Source organism: Arachis ipaensis, chromosome B1 (genome assembly GCF_059453495.1).
Source record: "Arachis ipaensis isolate K30076 ecotype BB chromosome B1, ASM5945349v1, whole genome shotgun sequence".
Classification (NCBI taxonomy): Eukaryota; Viridiplantae; Streptophyta; class Magnoliopsida; order Fabales; family Fabaceae; genus Arachis; species Arachis ipaensis.
In genome coordinates, this window is record NC_142436.1 from 151,581,834 (window position 1) to 151,604,944 (window position 23,111).

Here is a 23,111-nt window from a genome sequence, read left to right on the forward strand (position 1 = left end):
TGTGAAATTTAATTTTAAATTATTATCAGTATAAAATAATTATATATATATTTAATTATATAATATTATATTAATAAAAATAATTATATTTTATATTAATTATATAAATAATTATAAAAAAATAAATATGATTACAGTAAAACGATAATAAACAAATATATAATATTAAATTTATTAAATATGTGATATTATAAATATTTAAATTAATGTCTGTTAACCATTTTTATAACTCAAATAACATAGATATTTACCTAAAAATTACGAATTCGAATCTTACTCTTATATTTGAAAAAAAAAAACCAATGCCTGTTAGTTGATTGTATTTGAACAAGTGCTAAACGCAATCTTGTTTATGAACGAATTGATTTACACCACCAATTTAAAAAAGAAAAAAAAGTACTATGTTGTTTTGAAACTTGAATATATAATCATTAAAATAACACTACTATTCAAACTTGACATACATTATCACATGTATAATAAAACAGAATTAATTAATGAAACAAGATAAGATGTCAACTTCACTAGTAAATTAAACAAGTAACCTAGAGATCATGTCGTTGCTTATTCTCCATTTCCCTTTTGGCAACAAGCTAAGCTTTCTTATTCTATTAATAAAATAATGCACAATAATAATAATCATATAAAGCCTAACAAAAATATTATTTGTATATCAAAATCAATCATTAAAATCAGTCATTTATATATTTATATATAAATATATATATAATTTAATTTATTTGTAATATATATTTATATTTTAATATATATTTTATATTAATAATTAATTTTAATAGTTATTTTTAGTATACACATAGCATAGTCAAAAACGAACCACATGTTGACATGCAAGTTGCACAAAAAGAAAGGTAGCCTTTCGTGTCACTGATTGGTGCATGGAGGTAGATATACATACACTGACAAAGTCAGAAGAAAAAGCCATCCATTTCATTTTCCAAAAAGGAAAATTTTATCCACTTTATCTGTCCATTCAAAATATCAAATAATTAATAACACTAAACCTACTGTTTGTATATCTAAAAATAAGCCTCATATTTAAATTTTAATAGTATTTAAATGGTAAAAGAGTATAATATCAAGAATTCAAATCCAAAAATGAAATGCATACTAAAATCAACCAATTATACTAGTTATTATATATTTATATATAAATATATATTATTTAATTTATTTTTAATATATATTTTATATTTTAAGATATATTCTATATTAGTAACTAATTTTATTATTGTACATTTAGTATTATTCATCCGAATTTTACCTTGAGTATAAAATTTGAATTTAATTTTGATGTACTGCAACACGTACAACCAATTATATAACGTTACATTAATAAAAATAATTACTTTTTATATTAACCGCATGAATGATTATTCAAAAAAATGGTTGTGATTGCACGACGATGTAGATGGTCAGTGCATCAAAATTTACAAAAATATTATATACATACTAATATATATTTTATGACAGAGATTCCCGTACATTTATTTTCATGTGAAGTTAGTAACTAAGAACGGTTAAATAATTTGATAGATTTAGTTAAATTGTAATCTAACGATTCTTAACTATCAACTTCACATGAAGACAACTGCACGTGAGTTTTCACCGTATTTTATTCGATAGTTAATATTTTTTATACACGTAACATGTTGATAAGTATATATTTTCAGTTTAAAAAGTCAACGGCCTCCATAGTTTTCTATCATATGTAAGCCGAATAGGCATCACTATAAAACTCAACACTCAATAGAACTTTTTTGTGAAATTAAAGAATCATCAATTCATCATATCAGTTTATCCGAGAGAAGAAAGGAAAAAAAATGGGGGCTTATTTTTCTTGTGGAGCAAGATCATCCTCAAATTTCAAGAGCATCCGTGTGGTTCATCTGAATGGACATGTTGAAGAATTTGATGAACCAATCTCAGCAGGACAAGTTATTTTTGGTGTAGGCAGCAGCACAAAGCAGTACTTTGTTTGCACAGCAATTCAGCTTCTATCTTCTTGTTCATCTTCAATGTCATTGAAGGAAGATGCACAACTTCAACCTGGTCAAATTTATTTCATGCTTCCATATTCAATTCTTCATGCTGATGTTTCCCCTGTTGACTTGGCTTCACTTGCTAAGAGGCTCAATGCAATTGCCAGAACAAGACCATGTTTGGATTATAGTAATAATAATAATAATAATAATCATAAGTCCATGAAAGATGGTTTTTTGTCTTGCCAAACACAGGTTTGGAATCCTATTATTACTTCTTCTCCTTCAAATAGTGTTGTTGGGGTGATGGGTGAAGAAAAAGGGAGTGTTTATAGGGTGATGCAGCAGCCATGGAAGCCTATCTTGGACACTATAAAGGAGAAATCATTTACAAAGAGAAGTGAATCAGATTTGCAAGAGAATGGTTCTCTGATATCATCTTTTACATGGAGAAGTGAATCTGATTTGCAAGAGAATGATTTGTTTCTGCAAGAGATTAATGGATCAAGACAACCAGATAGGAAGAGGTGCATAAAGTACATGTCATGATATATAATACTATAAATTTCCTTGTTCACTCTTTCTATATATTCCTTGTAATCATTTTGACATTTTTTAATACATTCATAAATCAATGTATTTGCTACCAATATATTGGTTAATGTCTTAGAGTCTTACAAATGTATTGATTTATGAATGTAATAAAACATTTCAAAACTAATATCAATATGGAATTGAAGGAGTAGTATGATGCTGCTGCTGTTATTGTTTATCCTGCTAGCTGCTTGATGAGTTCAATAATGTCTTGTTGAACATGATGAACTCAATGAGAAATTATGGTGTTTTAAATTATTATTCAATTTTTTTTATTTGATAAACATGCATAATATATACATATCAGGCAGAATTGTTCCATTTTGCAACAAAACAACTCGGTTAGTTGTTGATGAAATTTGACAATATCAAAGTTATATTCCATTTGTAGTTTGTAATTTTGCAGCTAACATATACTGCTAATTAACAAAGATGCCCCACTTTCATCTTTGTATATTTTAATAATTCATTTTTGGTGTTTGAGCAAAAACTAAAGACATCTTCAAATTTTGAGCTATCATATGGAATTTTGGCTAATTAAAGATATCACAGTATAATTTAAAAAAAAATGATATCATATGATAATACATATAATGAAGGAGAATAATTATTGTGCTATGATGGGAGCAGGAGGGACCAATTTATGAATTGGTGAACATTCCCAACCAGCTTCTTTACTGTAAGACACCACAAAGTTCTTAGGAGTCCAAGTGTACAATCCTTGTGTCTCTCTTTCTCTGGACATGTTCCTCTGTCTTTCTTCCACAGCTTGTTTTGCTTCCCTTGCTTTCTCCCACTCTTTGTTTAGAATTGCTTGGCTCAATTCACCCCAAACAACTCCTGATTCTGTTGGCCACACACTCTGATAGATCAACACAGCACAAACATCTCATGTCACATTCAAGACACCATGATATGTACACCTAAATCTCTAACACTGAGTTGTTTGGTGTTTCTGTGACAGACTATACATGCAGCTACCAGTCCAACTTCAAATGTATGCTGAATATTTAAAATAGAAGTTGCCTATTTTCATTTTAATTGTCTTGATATGTCAGCACGTGAGTTTGAAAATGTTCAAAGAGAAAGAAACATCATTTTCTGACTTGTGAGTACATTCATCATTAAAATAATAATATGCTAATATATCTTTAGAATAGAAGTTAATTACCTTAGCATCTTTGACAATAGGAGCTTGGAGCCCTGAAATGACTTCTTTTGCATTATATATCTCTCTCTCCTTCCCATTATTAGTATCCTTCACTTGTACAATACTGCATAGTACTGAAATTTAGCATAAGTACAGAAAAATCAAACCAAGTTTGTGACATTAAGAAAAAAAAATATACCTATCCCAATGACCATGAACTTCATACAAAACTTTTGTTGATGAAGAATCAAGGATTTGGCCTCTGATGTATCTACCATGTCCACCAAATAAACTTGATCTGTAAGATAACTTAGCCACTAGGCCATTCTCTAGGCACTTTATGTTAACATTGCCGACCCAATCAACACCAGGAACCGGAAGAATTCTAATGAAAAGATTAGGAGAATTCATTTCATATGTTTCACCATGGTTTAGGAGCTTCAGCTGCCTTTTACCAAGAACTTGAGCTTCAACTGATGTACCTGCATAGTTAGTTTGAGAACATTTCTGATTAATTAACTGCTACATTCAGATTATGAAATTTTACTCACTACATATTTCTGATAATGAGCTTCTGCAGATTTTAGATATGTTCCTAGAAAATTGAAAGGGAATAAGATTACCACGAAACCTTGGAACGGATTGCTGGCACCATATCATTTCAATGTTTTCCTTCTCATCTGTTGCATGGAGGGCTGATACAGGAGGGTTGTGTGAAACCTTAAAAGAGATGGAAATGTAAGAATCCTACCATATCTAAACTTCTCATTAATTAAAGATAAGCTCAGCAGATTATACATCGATCTTCTCTAAGATTTTCAGTAATAATACACACAACATTCCTTCATTTGTTAGACCTAATAGAGTGTAGCGTCATACAAGGTGGAGACTAGAGACTCACACAAGCAATTGTCTTAATGTAAAGTTAATAGTTGAAAATCGTCAGATGATTTGACATGCTTGACTAAATTACAATCTAACGATTTTCAACTGTCATACGATCTAAATCTCAGAAAAGTAGTGTGCAATATAGCCAAACTCGAGGAGAGATAAATGCAATGTACCTGCTCTAGTAGGACATGAAGATTTCCTTTTGAGACATGGTGAGTCTCTCCAAGAATAGGATTATAGGGTGCAATCCCAAAAGGAGAAGGGCGTGTGGTGGATATGCTCCATGCCACCACAGAGGTGAACCTCTCCAGAGGACTCTCCCCACTGTTGCATCTGCTCAGCATATCCAAACCTGTGCTATACACTGATTCACCATAGCACTGAAGTTGAGACTTTGGGATATTAAACATAGGTGGCAGCTGCATTATACACAAGCCAACATGTGACACAATTACACTTAAGTGTTGTTTACAGTGCCAAATGTAAGTTGCCAAAATCACCAAAAGAAACATGGCAAGCAGTGAAAATTGTAAGATGCAAGAGAAAGATAGAAATACTATCATCTTGAGACAGTGTTAGTTGTTAACAATTACAGAAACACAATATGCATTGTTTTTTAGTTAAAGTAAAAATGCATGAGAGAACTTGCCTGGAATTTTGTGAGATCTGATCCTAGCCTCACATTTTTAAGAAGGGTTAAGACATGTTTTAGGAGATTAGGGGCTCCATAAGCTGGGTCTGAAACTGATCCACTTCCTAATGAGAATGGCTTAGTCAGAACAACTTTTGTGTCCTTCTGTTCTGCAACCTGCATCCCCACCACTACAAATGTTACCTATTCATAGTTCTCAACAAATATGGATTCTGCAGTTTCACAAACTGCAGACATGTTACACTTGCTATACCATATTTATAATTAGATTATGTTAGATAACAAAAGTAAATTCCATGAAATCAAAGTTTGACCTTATAGAATTACTTACATTCTTCAACAATATTATTTAAACATGAAGTGAAAATGGTTAATTGGAGAATGGAGATTAAACTAAACAAGTTTTACATTGTAGGTGTGCCTTTCACTGAACTAACACATATATATTATATTATATTGCATTAATCATTAATTAAACAACTAAGCTTGCAGTTGCACGTGTCCATCGTGCACTACATTATATTTTTGTTTAATTAACAGTAATACTAAGTAATCATATTTTCTCTTAAATTCTAGATTTTAAATTATAAACGCTTCATCCTATACCCTAAATCATAAATTCTAAACTCTAAAGTTGACTAACTAAAAGTTGCTTTCTATGCTTTTTCTTTAACTAATTAATCATACATTGAAATACAAAGTTATACAACTCATCATCATTAGCAATAATCGAATTTCAAAAGGAAAACAACCTTGTTGATTAGCTGACTGCCGGAAAAGTGAAAACCGCCACTAATTCATTCACATAACTTATTCTGATCCAAATCTGATATACGTAAACATGTATGCATAAGTTAAGAGACATGGAAACTGAAAGAAAGGAAGAGGACATACCATCTCAAAATTATTGGAGAAGCTAAGGAGGAGAACAAGGAGAAGAAGCAGGTTTGTTCTGTTCTGTTCTGTCACCAAATTGAGACAGAAACTGAAGTGTGAGATTAAAGCTCCACTATTTTATATTATAGGAAGAGTTTTAAGTGTATCGAGAACATCGGTGTTTCAGTTGTTTTAATTGTTGATCTGAATTATAAAAAATATATATAATATATATTAATTGAAATCAACGGTTAAAATAATTAGAATACCGGTATTCCCGATACATTTAAAATTTTTCTTATACTATAAGTATAGCTTCTACCTGCCAATGAGTAATAGCTCAAATGGTATAGTCTCTCCATACTCAATTAAGAGGTTGCGGGTTCGAGTCTCATATCTTTGATTAAAAAAAAAAAAGTATAGCTTCTACCTACCTAAGCGTGGATTCATACTTTTAAATTCTTTTTAAGAGTTTAATTTTAATACACGCCAAGAATTTTACATAATAATTATATCATATTCATGAATTTTAACGAATTTTTAAGTAACAAAATTAAAAAATTAATTATTTAAATACGTAATTGATTGTACATAAAAAAAAAATTTATATTGATAGTACATTAAAATTAAATTCTATTTTTAATAGTATAAAAGGTAATTTGTCTTGATTAAAAAAAACAAGTGATTTGCTTTTTAATAGTATCTTTTCACGTGGATGGCTTTCACATTACAATTTCAATTCTCATCAAATAAATAGTGGATTTTTAAGCAGTTTTAGCTGGTTAACCTCAAAATTCTTCAGTAAAACAGTGAACACTTCATAACAGATTATTGGATGTTGATTGAGTGTTAAGCAAGATTATGTTCATTTTATTACAGACTTCTATAAATTACATGTGAACTACAAATTCCTAGTGCTGTTTTTGGCTTAGTTGCCATGGATTTCAACAACCATCACTTTAACTCACTATAAACTTTGGAAGAGGTTTTCATGTTAGGAATAGCCATTTATACCTCATTTGATACTTTATTATTCTGCAGCAAGTAAGAAACTATGGGGGAATCATCAAGAAGCATTGCAACAAATCACTAGACAATGATATATAAGCAAAACTTTATATGTGGAAGAAACTAGGAGCCACCCCCCTCACCCCTTCTTACCCTTTACATCTATTAAATATTACATGATATTATGTTATATGTAGAAGAATAAATATAGCACCACACCTTATTCCCCACAAGTTATAAAGAATATTACAAACATTGCTTTTCCTTGATGATGGAACCAAGCTATCGAGGGTATCCATTTGCCAGAACTGGGATCCTTACTTTGTGACCTCTGCTACCTTTCATTAGAACCTCTCCGAAACTATAGGTTCCGGTCACTCTTCGAACGGTGAGCGTCACGGAGAACTTGCGCGATGCGCCTGCTCTGACGGTCATTGCAGGAGGGTTGACATCAATGGCAACAGCCGGATCCATTCTGGCTGTGATCACGTAGGTTTCTTCCTCGGCAACATTCGTGACAGTTCGAGTGACGGTTTGAGTTCTCACAAGATGGGAAATTGTTATTGATGGGGTGTTTAAGTTTGATGGTTTGCCCATTGTTTTGTTACATGGTGTGTGAGTGTAGTTCCTTATCTCATGAACATCAATGCCTGGTGTTGTGCACAAAAAGCCTAGATAATCCTCATATCCTGCAAAATGAATATGAACAGCCAAATTGATGAAGCATTTAACATTGTTTTAGCTTTCCTCCTTGCTCTAAAAGCAAAAGAAATTAGTTAACTTACAGAAGAAGAAATCAAACCTGCATCAAAGATCAGCCCAGGGTCCAATGCAGCTCTTGGATCAACATGTCCACTTCCATAATCAAATGGAGTAGCTTTAACAAGCTTTGTAGTTCCTGTTTCAGAAGCTTGTTGAGCTAGAAGAGGATTCCCTGCTCTATCTAATGTCGATGTTGTCGTCATCAAGGCTGATTTAATGGCAGCAGGGCTCCAATGTGGATGCTTCTGCTTTATAAGAGCAGCAATGCCAGCTATATGCGGCGCAGACATACTAGTTCCGGATATCATGGCAAATCCCTCACCTGCTCAAACCACAAAAAGTGCTTAAAGAAATAAAATCATTTAAATTTAGTTTTTCTCTTGATTTTCATCCATACTTACCAACATAATTTGGCTCATCGGTACCATTTGGACTCCAAGCAGCCCAAATCAATGAACCGGGAGCTAATATATCTGGTTTGAGGAGATCTGCCTCTTGGAAGCTGAAGTCCTTTATATTCGGTCCTCGAGCCGAGAATAAAGCTACCTGTGGTGCAGATTTATGGAGGATAGGCATCAAACCATCTCCAATTTTACCTTTCCCTGTGAAACTCTTAACTCGTCCGGTCCAATCTCTTGGTGTAGAAATATTATAATAATCAACAAGTTCCTGAAAGTTGCAAATAGCAAATCACATTATCAATGAGGTATACTTGGTGATCAAAACAAAACCGAAATTGCTGATTAAAAAGTGGAACAAGGAGAACTAAATATAGGGGGACCTTTGAGTTTCTGACATCTACGATAACAATCCCAGGAAGGCCAACAGGAACTGGGTCAAATCTTGTTTCTGGGGAAACGTTTTCAACACAAAGAACAAATCCAACTGCACCAAGGGCCTTTGCTGTTTCTGAGACTTTCTTTATTGATGCTGAACCAGAAATGAAGTTGAAAGAGTATCCACAGAGAAGAATTTTGCCCTCTATCAGTCTCTTGTTTAGAAGTTCTGGTCTCTGGCAATCTGTGGGGCTGAACTTCATCACTGAAGAATCTAGCAGCACATCATTTGCAGCAACCAATGTGTACGATTCGTTTAAATGTGTAGCAGCTGCACAAGCCAATACAGGTGACAGATTGAGTAGTGATTAACTAGTGAGAGTATAAGGGAAACTAACTACCAACAAGAGAACTGTTTACAGCCATGTAATTATGCTTTGGGGTGTTAGCAGCTATAATATTGAAGTGGCCTAAACACTTGAGGGGGAACTAAAGAATTTACTTTGCAAGCAACATATAATTCATAGCTAAATCAGGAAATCCCTACTTGCTAACATTTCATAGCACTTTGTGCATGATTTTGCAAATTGTGAAAAATGTATATATTGATCATAAATCTCCAGAAGATATATATTATGGTAACTAGTTTGATACAACTTTGCCTGTAAAATCTACTTACAATGATAATGTATATACTATTTCTTTTGGTTTTGTATTCTTGTGTGGTACACAACAATACAAGTTAGTGTGATCAGATAAGCAGAGAAGCATAGAGAACTTACGTGATAACCCAATTCCAGCTAAGACTTTTCCATTTCCAAGGGTCAAATGGTTTTTGTATCTACGATCATCAATTGCAGCTGCTACAGAGGCTATCCATGGGCTATATGAAACCATTGTTTTAGGAAAAGGACCACCATTTCCAGCAGCCTGTGCAACAAATACACCAGCTTTCACAGCTCCAAGAAGTGTAGCATCAAAAGGGTTCAAAAATGTGGTTTTGGTGGCTGCTGGAGGACTGTTCGGTCCAACTGAAAGGCTGAGTATATCCACTCCATCGTATACAGCCTGTTGACTCTCCAAACTTTTTAATTAGGAATGCTGAGATAGAATAACACAAAAAGTACAAGATAATCCAATAATGAAAGCTTTTAATCTTATATTTATTTACAGCCTTTTAAAAGTGCTTATGTGATAGAGTTCTTAATAAATAATCCAGATTTCTTAATTAAAGGAGGAAAATACTTATATACCTGATCGATTGCAGCAACTACGTCTGCAATAAATCCTCCAAATAATCTGTAGAGTGCCTTGTACACAGCAATTCTGAACACAAACACACCAAGTCTCTAGTGAAACAGGAAGGAGTGTAGTTCCTGATTTTTAATCAGTTAGGGGCATTATTCCTCACCTGGCACGAGGAGCCATTCCACTTGCTCTACCAAATTCGTGGCCATGCATCCTCACAGGAATTCCATTATTTCCAGCAGCTATAGAGGCTGTATGACTGCCAGATTAAGATGCAAGGAAAACACAGGAATTGTTAAGAAAATGCTATCAAAGAATATATGGCTTTAAGCACAACTCCATGAATGTTAATACAACAAAACCATCAACTTCAAGAAGGACTACAGTAAGTTGATTTCATGATTTGCTCATAAGCTGGAAATGACACATTATGTTCTCTTTCAATGCATGCTGTAGGCATGGTAAGGTCGGAGGGATTCCAAGGAAACAAGTTAGTAATTTTAAAGAAGGTAGCAAGGCCTAACCTTCCATGTCCATCTCCATCTAGAGGAGATGCAAGATCCATCGAAGGGTTAAATGCCCCGGCAGCTATTGCAGCTTGAGCAAAATGTTGTGCTCCAACAATCTTCCCGTTACAGTAGTTTTTTTTAGTATCTGGATCAATTTCACATTTTCCTCTGTACTTTGGAACTGGCTCATATGGTTCTGTGTTATGAGTTGCAAAGCTTGGATGGTGAGGATAGATCCCTGAATCCACAAATCCAATCACAATGTCTTCTCCGGCCCGGTCAAAGCCACCTCCTGTTGGCCACACTCCAGTTGGAAGCCCAAGAAACTGCGGCGTATGTGTTGTGAGTCTCTTCACTTTCCAGTCCCTCTCAACAGATTTCACTCCAGGTGCATGTCTTAGAGTTTCTGCCTACTAATATCCAGGGAAAAAACAAGGAAATTAGAGTGAGGAAACAAATTTAAAATATCTTACTTTTGACTTACATTAGTAAAAAGATAAGACAAGACTTCACCTGTTCTGGGGAAATATGAACAGCAAACCCATTTATCAGATGCCGATAGCTATAGAGTTTCTTGTACGTCCCAGGTTCAAACAGCATCCCCAGAAGCATATCATGTTTTTTCTCAAGATGGTGAGCATATGAAGTAACCAATTCACTGGAAGAAGTTTATAATATTATTGGTTCATCACATACTAGAGGAGAAAATAGCATTGGAAACAAATTCATTAAAAACATAATTGATCTTGGTTCATAACAGAGTGCTAGGTGATTATTGTATTACTTTCCTTAAAGATAAGAGAGAGCATCAGCTGCAAATAAATTGTTCACGAGTTACATATAAATAATAATTATCTAAACTCTCCATATAATTTAGATTTGGAAGGTTAATTTCACCAAGGAGAATTCATCATATTAATTAGCCTCCTCAAAACATATTTACATGTCATTGGAAAAAACAAAAAGTGGAAAATTCATAGGAAATGTAATTGCAAGTACCTACCTATTGGTATCAATCTTCTCATCAGATTCAACAGCAGTAGCTTCAAAACCATCAATTCCACCTCCATAACTAATAACAGGTTCACCTTCAACAGTTACGATGTAAATCTCAGCTTTCACAGACACAAGAAGACCACATAGAACTGCAACCAGACACCCAAACTCCAACAACCTCATTGTGCCAACTCCAATACTTCACATCCACGAGATCTGTTTCACAATCCAAATAATGACACAGTTGAGTTAGACTGAAAAAACAAAGAAAGAAGGTTAGTTCCATATCTGAAGCTGAAAATAGAAACACCACATTTGAGTAAATCAGTTAAAGAAACAAACTTTACCAATGTGACACTGATCCGAGTAACAAGCTCCAGCTCACATCTACTCCAAACAAAAAGGAACAAAAAACAGAAGCACGTGAAGCTGAAAATAGACACAACCAAACAGTTAAGTAATGACGAAGGCGAAGCAAAGAATCAAAGCATAAGATCGTACCAAAAAAGCAGAAAAAGAGTGAAATCCAAAAAGTTTGATGATTAACACACACGCTAATTGCAACGAGTTGACTCACTCACATTGCAATAAAACACTGATCTTGAGAGATCTAACGGTGAAAGATGAGCATGAAGAAGAAAACAATGGCAGAGAGTGAGAGTGTTAACTTAGGGTTTGATTAAAGTATGAGTTTGGGAGTGAGTGAGTGAGTAAAGCAAGATCATAGAGCAGACAATGACCCGAACATGATGCTGATGCAGAGAAATATTAGATTAAATTAAAGTTAATTAATTAAATAATTATTCATTATTTATCATCATTATGGATATCATTTTGTTTGCGATGTTCGCATTTTATTAATTAATCAAATCATTGTTACTTTTTATTTTTACTCAAATGAATCAAAATTCGGAGGCTGTGGTTTTCGTTGCATCTCGGAGAATTAATATATGGCGATGGAAAGGTGACATTCGCGCGCAGGCTGTCGGAGACAGTTGAGGTGAAAAGACGCTAATGCCCCTCTTCCCCGGTTGGTGGAGTTAACGCGTGTCCGAAATCATAGGGCTGGAGAAAATCAATATTCCTTTATTATTAATTAATTAATATCAGGTTAAAACTTACTTTTTAATTTAAAGATACATAAATTTGTAAGTAATTAAAAATATAATAATATCATTTATTTTTTAAAATGTGAGATATTTAAATTTTTTTTGTCTAAAATATATAAAAACAAATAAGTCTTTTAGAGAGATTTAAATGTTTCGTTTTTTAGAAAATGAAAAACATTTTTATAATTTTAATTAGTTAAAAATTTATGTGTCTTTGAGATAAAAAATTAAAGACCTATTTATTGTTTTATCTATAAATAAAAGTAAAACTAGAATGCTAATTATTTTTATGTGAAGTTAATATTTAAAAATTATTAAATAATTTAATAAATTTAACTAAATTATTATTTATTCATTTTTAATTATTAATTTTATATGAAATAACTGTCTTTGAGTCTTTATCATAAATAAAAATTGATTTAGTAAAAATTTGTTTGATTTGCATATAAAGTCTTAGTCTAGCGGTGAGAATTTTTATCTTACATAAATATATTTGGATTTAAAATTTGATTGAAGGTAACAATGATAAAAAAAACTATTAGTGTGATGAGTATTATGATGTTATAATATTTAAAATTGAGAGTTATTCAACTCATTCTTCTGAATAAAAAAAAGAATGTATTTTATTCCAAAATAAAAATGTTTTAATTCTCCTACTAAAGCATGAGATGAACTATTTCAACGTTAATTTTTGCATGTTGATTTACAAATTTGGCCTTTAAGATCTTGTTAAAAAAAATTAGTGGTAATATCTAACTTTTGTTCATGTGAACTTTCTGCTGAGAAATGATTTCATAGTATTGATAGTTAAAAAAGGACCCTTTAGGTGAGTAGACTGAAATATTAATGTTCTTCAAAGTGGACGAAAATAATATTTGGGCATAATTCTGTTTTGATTCTTAAGGTTTAAAGTGTCTTATTTAAATTAAAAAAAAATTCATTTAGTTTTAATTTAGTCCCACCGGAGGTCAAAGATAAATAATTAACAAAATGTCCTACATGACAGCAGTATAAAAATAAGGTCGATAATTTAGAGAATAAGTACAAGTTCCAGAGGCACAAAATCAATCGTGGATGCATCAATACATTTATTTATCATTTTTCTTATAATTAAAATGAAATATTTTCTATAAAACTAAAAAAAATGTTAAATACATGTATTGATGCATCTACGGTTGATTTTGTGCCTCTGGAGCTTGTACCTATTCTCCAAATTATCGACCTTGTTTTTATATTGTTGTCATATAGGACATTTCGTTAATTATTTATCTTTGACCTCACGGTGGGACTAAATCGAAGTTAAATAAAACTTTTTTAGATTCAAATAGGACACTTTAAACCTTAAGGACCAAAACAGGATAACGCCCAAACTAATTTAATACTTTATCCGCAATAATATTAGTTGGTGTATGTGCATTTAAAAATATGCATATAAATGAATAAAAAAAAGGAACTAAAACATGAAAGTTGCGAAAAATGGAATATAATTATAATATTCATACTTTCGGAAAGTGGTCTAAGACTAGTAAAAGACATTTAATTTGGCGAAGTCCATTTTCAGAAAATCACTATCAAATGCAAATTGATGAACATGTATATATGCCCCACGACAAGAACAACATACATGAGCCAACACATGAAAATGGATTTATGATTCATTGTCATATGGTGTATATTGGGGGTGAAAATGAGTTGAGCCGAGTTGAATTTTGGCTTAGAAAAATAGCCTAAATTTAGGTTTATTAAATTTTTTTAGACTCTTTTTAAGTTCAAATTCAGTTGTTTAAAAAGTTGACAAGTCTACGAATTTAGTTTAAAAACCTATTTTGTGAATTATAATTTAAAATAATAAATTTAAAAATCTAAATTAATATTAAATATATTTTAGAATTTATAATTTATCATTTGTAAAATATAATTCATTTATATATCAATCGTTAATCATATATCATAATCATACTTATAACTCATAATCTTAAATATTTTTTTTTTAAAAATAAATTACAATCTTAATTAGTATTGACTATTAATTTCTTTTTGTTTTGTTTTATACGAGTGAATAATTAAAAATTCAAACTAAGAATAATTTATTTTTGGAAAAGAAATATTTTAACGAGTCGATCTAACAAACTTAGTAAGTTTTTTTTTAAACTTATAATATGATTTTTTTTAGCTAATAAATTTTTTAAAAAACTCAAATCTAACTTATTTAATAAAATGAGTTGAGTCGAACCTAATCTAAAACGAATCGTGCCATAGCGTTTGTTTTGAGGTATTGAGACAAAGACTGAAAGACTGAGACTCAGTATCATGTTTGTTGGTTCAGAAACTAGTACTAAAATTTCTGTCTCTGTTTCTGTCTCTAAAATTTCAGTATTTCAGTACTTCTAAAAAGTAGGGACATAAGGGACTAAAATTTTTAGAAATAGAAACTGAAACTTTAATAACATTTTATACCTAAAATATCCTCATTTTAATTAGTTAATTTCAATTTTACCATTTGTACAAATTAAATTAGGGTTTCATTTTTGTTTCAATTTATGTCTCCCATTTTACACCAAACAGAATACTGAAATTTATTTCAATCTCTGTCTCTTAATCTCTGTCTCTCAGTCTCGATCTTTCCGTCTCTATCTCTCCACCAAATACTACCTAAGTCTCCGTTAAATAATCCGGCCCACCTCCACTTCTAGGTTCATGTAACTTGGAACATTGTAAGATGTAGATAAATATTCACTAATTAAGTTTGGTTGCAATAGACAAAGGGGGTTCTCTTTCTTGATATTGATATCATTTTTGTGAGGGTAGCACATGTGAGAGAGACCTACCATCCTTGTCTTTATGCCTATAACACCACATGTGATCAAATAACCTAAGGTGCCCCCTTATCCTCCTTAAGATAAAATAAAAGAAAACACATTTATATGGATGGTTCTAACTACTAAGGTTATATATAATATATTAATGGATATTAACCTATTTAATAACAAACTTTTTTTTTATAAATTAGACATAGATAATACTATTATACTATTACTACTATTAATAATATATATATATAACAAAATATTTTTTATAAATCATATATAAGATCATGGATATTTTAGAAAAATTTATTATACACCAACTCTCTTTTATATAAATTAAATAATAATAATAATAAACGTGACGATAATTAAGATGATAAATATCTAATATTATGATTATGAGTTTTTGAATTTGAATTTTTGAGATAATAAAAATATATTTTTTAAAAATTATATATAACTAAAGGGATCTCAAAAAAAAAATTGTATACTAAAAACATCCTATATTCCTTTATATAATAGTTATATATATTATAGATATATCACGAAAGCAATTAAATATTTATATATATGAAACAGAACATGTAGATGTTGCAATGCAAGTATGGCCTCTCTTTCTGATTTTTCTCTCACATTATGTAAGTGAATTTTGTTTTAATAAATGTAAAACAAATACTTTAAACTTTTAATTTTTTATATTTTAAAAAAAAATTTAAATTTATAATCTTAATATATACTCTTAAAATATAATTTAACTAAATCCAAAAGAAAAATTCGCGTATTATTATGCTTAATTAGCTTATGCGACATGTCATGCAAATTAATTTTATAACTTGCATTAACTGCTTTACTTGTATTGTCAATAACAATTATATATTAAACTTAAATGTTTGCAAAACAATATGATGAAGCGAAGGATAAATAATACAAGAAATAACTAAATATTGAAAAATATATTATATAATCTCATACACATTATAAAATAAAATAAAAATATTATATACATACTAAAAATTAATTACTACCAATATAAATTAATTATTATGTATTTTTTGTATATTTATATATATATTATTTAATGTATTTTAATATATATTTATATAAATATTGATTTTCAGTGCATATATAGTATAATTTATATTAAAAATATACTTGCATCCATTCTACCCTACAATGTTCTTATTTTTATTTTTTATTTGTGACTTTATAAGTAGGATTATAATCCCATCTCGTGCATATACTTTGTATAATTGATTTTTTTTTTCTTTTTATACAGATGAATAAGGTTGAACATTATTCACTCACTTTTTAATTTTATTATAGAGGTAAGGATGGGGTAGGATTTCGTTATGGAGTTGTTATGGAGTTTAGGTGTGCTTTACATGCATATGGTGTCAACAGGAGAGAAATCAAACTGTGTGAGTGGGAGGAGCCTTGTCGGACGGTCCGATTTGCTCCAATAACACGGATTTCTAAAAAAAAAATTAACTATACACCGATGGTCTAATTTGCTTTGTCGAAGATTCAAAATTTTTCTACTCACAACTCGGACCCTCCGACTTGATCATCATCTTTTCCATATACACAATTCGTATGGTCCAAATTCTTCAAACTGCAGCTCAAAAAAAACTGTCTCACACATTAGTCTAGCACCCCAAAATTTCATAACCAAACACAACACATTCGTGATTTTCATAACCGAAAAAATGAGCAATATTAGAACAACTCCAACGGTTCAAAAATTATGAACCCCATTTTCTGTGTGTCAGTAAAAAAAGAGGCTTTACCGTTGGAGCAAATATCAAATGAGGACCTTCACAAATTTCAAAGCAGGTGAAGCCCTGCTCAGAGGGACTCGGTCTCTCTCCAAAAAAAATGATATTTTATTAATAAAATTAAAAGTTTAAAACTTTATATATATATATATATATGTATTGAACCGTTACATATAGTATATTTCATATATATCATACATATTAACGTTATATTAATTAATTATTATAATTATTAATAATTATAATAATTAATTAATTAAATGATTAAATTTTTATTTAATTAATAATTTATATTATTACATTAAATTAGCTGTTGTAAAATTAGCTGTTGGAAACTAGCCGTTACTATGTTACTGTTATTATTAATAAATTAATATTTTGTTACTCTATATATACCACTTAGATACACTTCTATTCTCACACTCTCTACTACTCTTCATCATCTTCTTCCAAGTTTACAAAATCAAAGTTCTACTACAATTATTTTTTTTCGAAAAAATGGATCCAAACCAACTCAACTCTTTCTTCAATTACTTACAAAACTTTCCTCAAATTCCAAATACCCAACAATCTCAAACCTCAAACACTCAAGTTCCAAATCAAAACATCACACTACCAAATACATTTCAAAATCCAAATCCACAAAATCTTTCTAATTTCAATTTTCAAGCTCCATATAATAATCAGTTTCCTATATTCCAACCGCAAAATCAAAATTTACAAACACCTCATTTTCCATTTTCATCCATATTTAACCCTTCTATCGGAAATGTTACTCCAACTTCCTTGCCGTTTCCAACTCAATTCAGTGCATCAAGACATAACTCATCTGGTGTTGGTGGCTCTTCTAACCCATCTTCTCAGACTCCTATACAATCTAGTCCAAATTCGCAATATTCCGATTTTGCCAACCCTCGTGGATTAGATGCTATCGACCTCAATGATGATGATATTGAAGATCGGAGGCAAGATAGTATTCAACACTGGCATTGGGAAGAGGATGAGATGTTGATCAGTGCGTGGTTAAATGTTTCAACTGACCCTATAGTTGGTACCGATCAAAAGGGAGAAACATTTTGGAGTCGAATTCATAGCTACTGTGTAGAATTTTGCACCGACATGACAAGGGGGGTAGTTGCATGTAAGAAACGATGGTATAAGATCAACAAGGCTGTTGCACAATTTGCTGGTTGCTACGATCAAGCTAGTCGAAACATAAGGAGTGGTTCGAACGCTGATGATATAAAGGAGTTGGCTTATAAACTTTATTCCACAAATTATGGTCAAAAGTTCACTTTTGAGAGGCATTGGAACATGCTTCGGTTGGAGCAAAAATGGAGAAGCCAACTACCTACACAGAGTGGCGGCTCAAAGAGAACCAAGGTTAGTGCAACTGGAGCATACTCATCCTCATCAAACCCAGAAACACCGTTGGCTGACGAACCCGGTGTGGACTCTCCCGTTCGCCCACAAGGATCAAAGAAGAGCAAGCGAAGAGGTAAGGGAAAAGCACAGATGTCTGAAGATTTTAGCGAAAGAAAATCATCGGTTGTCAAAAAATTATCTCTCATGGAAGATATTAAGAATGTTAGAGAAAAGGAACTAATGGAAAGGGAAAAAGAAAGAGAAGAGGAGAAGGAACATAGAGCAAAGATGATGGCAATCAAAGAGAAGGAGATACAAATTCAAGCGGCAATGAAAGAACAAGAATTACAAACTCAGAGGTATATTAAAGAAATGGAGATAAAAGCAAAAGAAAGGGAAATGGATATGCAAATACTTAATGCTGACACGTCTACAATGAGTGAGAAACGACGAGCTCTTCATGAGATTGCATGTGAGAAAATAATGGCCAAGTGGTTTACTTAATGGTTCCTTGTATTCGTAGTGTTATGTAGTATGTTCTTATTTATTTATTGCGTATTACTGCTATGTGATGTAGTTTGTTTTATTTACTTTTGATGTAAGTTTTTAAATTAGTCAATATTATTGTGTCGTTATTGTTCATGAAAGTGACCGTTGCAAAACTAGCCGTTAAGTAGCCGTTGCAAAAGTAGCCGTTAAGAAAAACTAGCCGTTGCAAAAGTAGCCGTTGCAAAACTAGCCGTTGCAAAACTAGCCGTTACAAAACTAGTTTCTCCACTTATAAATATCAACTATCAATGACTTCACAACTCCACTTCAACTCTTCTTTCTCACCTCGACAGAGAACTAAAAATTACATTTCTCCATATGGCTAAAAATTTTGATGATATGTTTAATGAGGCTTTGTATGGCAAAAGAAGACGGCAAGATAACACACTGATAGATAATTGGATCGATGAGTATTTACTCGAAGATTCAGAAGAAGAAGATATCGATAGAAGCCCTATCCCAATTACTCGTAGATGGATCAACAGAGATCGAGAAGCAGGACATGATCGCCTTTTTCAAGATTACTTTGCAGATGAACCGGTGTATAATGCTGACATTTTTCGACGGAGATTTCGAATGAGAAGAGATGTGTTTCTTCGGATAGTAGACGCTCTCTCAAACGTCTATCCGTATTTCCACCAGAGGGTTGATGCAACTGGAAGAAGAGGCTTGTCGCCACTTCAGAAATGTACCGCTGCGATACGGATGTTAGCATACGGCGTAGCAGCTGATGCTGTTGATGATTATGTGCGCATAGGCGAGAGCACTACAATTGAATGCTTGAAAAAATTTGTTGAAGGTGTCATTTCTGTGTTCCAGGATGAATACTTGCGAAAACCCAATCCAAATGACGTACACCGCCTGCTACAAATGGCGGAGGGTCGTGGCTTCCCTGGCATGTTGGGTAGTATTGACTGCATGCATTGGCAATGGAAAAATTGTCCAAAGGCGTGGAAAGGTATGTACATGAGTGGTTATCGTGGGGTTGCAACCATTGTACTTGAGGTTGTAGCATCTTCAGACCTTTGGATATGGCATGCGTTCTTTGGAGTTTCTGGTTCAAACAACGATATCAACGTGTTAGATCGTTCTCCAGTATTTGATGACATTCTAAATGATCGTGCTCCGGAGGTAAATTATACTATTAATGGTAATAATTATACAATGGGATACTACTTAGCAGATGGTATTTATCCTGAATGGGCCACATTTGTCAAATCAATCTCAAAGCCACAAGGGGAGAAACGCAAGTTATTTGCACAATACCAAGAAGGGCAAAGAAAAGATGTGGAACGAGCATTCGGAGTGTTGCAAGCACGCTTTGCAATTATACGTGGTCCAGCTCGTTTTTGGGAAAAGAAGAAGCTTGCCAACATAATGAGAGCTTGTATTATATTGCATAATATGATTGTTGAGGATGAAAGAGACACTTATGCAGGAAATTTTGCTCAAGGCTTAGAGTATGATGATGTTGAAAATGGATTATCACAACCTCAGCTGGGAGAAGAAGATTTTGCACCATACCATCAATTTCTCCAAAGAAATGCCCAACTTCAAAATAGGCAGCAGCATAGACAATTGAAAGAGGACTTGATTGAACACATATGGCAATTTTACAATGCTTGTCGTCAACTGTAGAATTTAATTATGTTTTTTTTGTATTAAGTAATTTTACAAATTTGTGTAATCCCGAATTATATATTGTGTATTGTTGTTATGTATAAATTTATTTAATATTAATATCTTTTAATAGTGAATTATTTTTAAATTTAAATATTTAAATTATATTATTAAAAAAATTAATTACATTAATTTCAAGTATTTTAATTAATTAATTAATTAGGTGGGACCACAACAGGGACTAAAGTCAGTTCCTCCTAATGGAGAAGAGAGAGATATTTTGAGTTCCTATTTACTGTTTATGACGCAAAAGCTGATGTGGAGTTACTTTTTATGACAGGTGGGCCATAAACAGAAACTGGGATGAGTTCCCTACTGGAGATGGTCTTATGACCTCTGTCAAAAAGCATGGAAAAAGGGCAAAAACAAATTTTTTTTTTTATTTCCCCGAAAAGAAAATCTACTTTCATTGGCAGTTGACGATAGCTGTCTGGTTGAAAAATCTATTATTAGTGATTAGAATTCAAAGTACCATGATTAACAAACATAAGTGCAATACTACTTTCATCTCTGTGAATGGATTACCTTTTTCCCCCTCGCTTTATATTATCCTTTTTATTTCACAAAAGTTTAAATAGTTTTCATGCCAATCATTCTATCATGTGATACATATACATGTTTTGAAGCTAAGAAAATAGAAAATTTTGTAACAAGATGAAGGACGAAGAATTTAATTCTTTAGTTTTGTTATTTTATTAGAATAATTTAATTATTGAAGTTAAAAATATAAATGAAATTAAAATATGATAAAATCTCTCAATTTTAGAGAATTTGAATTGGAGGAGAGAGCTTTGGTTAATCAATAACAAATTTTAAAATTTTACTTTTCTAATAATAAAACTCAAACAAAATTCAATCCTAAAACTTTTCATTTCACATCCTAAATATTTAAAAAATATTATAAATTAGTATTTTTACCTGTAATAATATTACAGAAATATAAATTTTTTAAAATTACGGTCCACTTTGTTCTAATAGTATAGATTATGCATGTCGCAAAAGATTTATAAAATTAAACTACTTTTACAAAAAAAAGTCGTAAATTGACAAAAGTCTCTGGTTAAGAAAACCAAGGTGTAAACCCCGTTAAATTAGTAGATAATTAGCCAATAAATTAGTTTTTAATAAAGAAGATTAGAAATACGAATATTATATTAGATTATGATAGAACTCGTCGAAACAAGAATTTTGACACTAATTTCAAAGAAAACAGTCCAAGATTGGACTGAATGGGCCGAACCGAACCTAAACCGGACCCGTAGGCCCAACCAGGCCAGCCTTTAAATGAGCTCACGTTCCTTTTCTTCCTCGTTTTGGCTGCAGCAACATGAAGCATACAGGGAGAGAAAGGAACGCCGAAAACCGTCGGCAAAATTCAATTCACCGTAGCTTCTCCGTCCGAGCTCCGATCGCTGCCGTTTGCGGCCACGCGTCCACCGCGTCGACCTCTACATTTCTACCGGAACAATTTCATAGGTAACTTGTTATTTCACACTCAGCCTCCTCTTCCCCCAATTTTTGAATTTTGAGTAGGAATGTTAAATTTATTTAATTTCTGATGTTTTAGTATCCAATTAACTTGAGGAAAACGTTCACTCTTACTTATGTGAAGCTTGGGTAAGGTGAGGAAGCCATAATTCCATTTTAATTTCATTGAATTTGAGCTTTGAGTATTAAATTGGGTATATATGTGTTATAAATGTGTATTAGGTTGTGAATAAATAATTGGAACTTGAAATTGGAAATACCAGAACTCGGAGGAAGCTGTGTAGTGGAGGTTTTGGGGCTGTGTTTGATTTTAATTAAATTACTTTGGTCGCTACGTGGAAATCGGCTAAGGTATGGTTTAGGTTTCTTGCATTTAATATATAATGTTCTGTGAAAACTTAGCTAGATGACCATAGGATAAGTTGGATTACATGTGTATATTTAATACTTAGTATCCTATTGATGAACATAGTTGGTTTGGTACTTGTTGACTAACTGGTGATTTGGTGAATTATTGATTTGAGGTATAACTATTGTGGAGGTTGTTGTGATAATGAGGTATTTTGTGTTATGAGCCTAGAATTTGTGAACTATGATTCTTAGTTGAATTTTGATTGTTGGATTTGAATATTGTATGAGTATAATTATTGATCTGAGGTAGATTTATTATGGTGATTGTTATGATGATAAGGAAGGGTATGTTGAATTGAAAAGAATGCAGGTTTGGACTCGAAAAGGGTGGCAAAGTCCGAGTTTTAGAAGAGATGTTGACGAAATTTTATAAAAATTAGAGATTTTGTTTAGATGATTATTTAAAAATATTTAGATTCAAAGGTTATATGGTTTGATTTTGAGTTATTAAAAAGATGAGTATGT

The 23,111-nt window shown here is 32.0% G+C and overlaps 3 protein-coding genes across 8 annotated transcripts; 1 reads left to right on the plus strand and 2 right to left on the minus strand.

Annotated features, from left to right (window-relative positions):
* The first annotated feature begins 1,739 nt into the window (after positions 1-1,739).
* LOC107642728 (uncharacterized) lies at positions 1,740-2,774 on the plus strand. The gene has a single exon (XM_016346191.3). It carries the CDS (start codon positions 1,842-1,844, stop codon positions 2,547-2,549), a length of 708 nt encoding a protein of 235 aa, XP_016201677.1. The 5' UTR covers positions 1,740-1,841; the 3' UTR covers positions 2,550-2,774.
* A 347-nt stretch (positions 2,775-3,121) lies between these two features.
* Positions 3,122-6,238, minus strand: LOC107642706 (oxysterol-binding protein-related protein 4B). 2 transcript variants are annotated; one of them, XM_021107040.2, is made up of 8 exons: positions 6,182-6,238; positions 6,040-6,113; positions 5,285-5,443; positions 4,809-5,054; positions 4,368-4,464; positions 3,944-4,226; positions 3,766-3,868; positions 3,122-3,456 (listed from the first exon to the last, which is right to left on the minus strand). In XM_021107040.2, exons 4-8 carry the CDS (start codon positions 5,043-5,045, stop codon positions 3,202-3,204), a joined length of 975 nt encoding a protein of 324 aa, XP_020962699.1. In that variant the 5' UTR covers positions 5,046-5,054; positions 5,285-5,443; positions 6,040-6,113; positions 6,182-6,238; the 3' UTR covers positions 3,122-3,201. The 2 variants fall into 2 exon arrangements, with proteins under 2 accessions (XP_020962699.1, XP_088358412.1); XM_088502286.1 differs by lacking the exons at positions 6,040-6,113; positions 6,182-6,238 and having other exon boundaries at positions 5,285-5,449.
* A 1,001-nt stretch (positions 6,239-7,239) lies between these two features.
* Positions 7,240-12,464, minus strand: LOC107642738 (subtilisin-like protease SBT2.6). 5 transcript variants are annotated; one of them, XM_016346210.3, is made up of 12 exons: positions 12,044-12,464; positions 11,810-11,891; positions 11,470-11,678; positions 10,980-11,124; positions 10,482-10,876; positions 10,121-10,216; positions 9,963-10,035; positions 9,492-9,777; positions 8,715-9,040; positions 8,335-8,602; positions 7,974-8,255; positions 7,240-7,860 (listed from the first exon to the last, which is right to left on the minus strand). In XM_016346210.3, exons 3-12 carry the CDS (start codon positions 11,643-11,645, stop codon positions 7,454-7,456), a joined length of 2,454 nt encoding a protein of 817 aa, XP_016201696.1. In that variant the 5' UTR covers positions 11,646-11,678; positions 11,810-11,891; positions 12,044-12,464; the 3' UTR covers positions 7,240-7,453. The 5 variants fall into 5 exon arrangements, with proteins under 5 accessions (XP_016201696.1, XP_020962710.1, XP_020962716.1 ...); XM_021107051.2 differs by having other exon boundaries at positions 11,964-12,382; XM_021107057.2 differs by having other exon boundaries at positions 11,470-11,716; positions 11,964-12,196.
* Positions 12,465-23,111: the final 10,647 nt, after the last annotated feature.

Excerpts from the sequence above, each read along its gene's own strand:
- LOC107642728 (XM_016346191.3), top strand. The coding sequence starts at position 1,842 with ATGGGGGCTTATTTTTCTTGTGGAGCAAGATCATCCTCAAATTTCAAG.
- LOC107642738 (XM_016346210.3), bottom strand. The coding sequence starts at position 11,645 with ATGAGGTTGTTGGAGTTTGGGTGTCTGGTTGCAGTTCTATGTGGTCTT. Across the intron at positions 11,125-11,469 it reads GAGAAGATTGATACCAATAG|TGAATTGGTTACTTCATATG; the intron begins GTAGGTACTTGC and ends AACTTCTTCCAG. Across the intron at positions 7,861-7,973 it reads TGGGCTGATCTTTGATGCAG|GATATGAGGATTATCTAGGC; the intron begins GTTTGATTTCTT and ends TTCATTTTGCAG.
- LOC107642706 (XM_088502286.1), bottom strand. The coding sequence starts at position 5,449 with ATGCAGGTTGCAGAACAGAAGGACACAAAAGTTGTTCTGACTAAGCCA. Across the intron at positions 4,465-4,808 it reads TTCATGTCCTACTAGAGCAG|GTTTCACACAACCCTCCTGT; the intron begins GTACATTGCATT and ends ATCTCTTTTAAG. Across the intron at positions 4,227-4,367 it reads ATCCGTTCCAAGGTTTCGTG|GTACATCAGTTGAAGCTCAA; the intron begins GTAATCTTATTC and ends CTAACTATGCAG.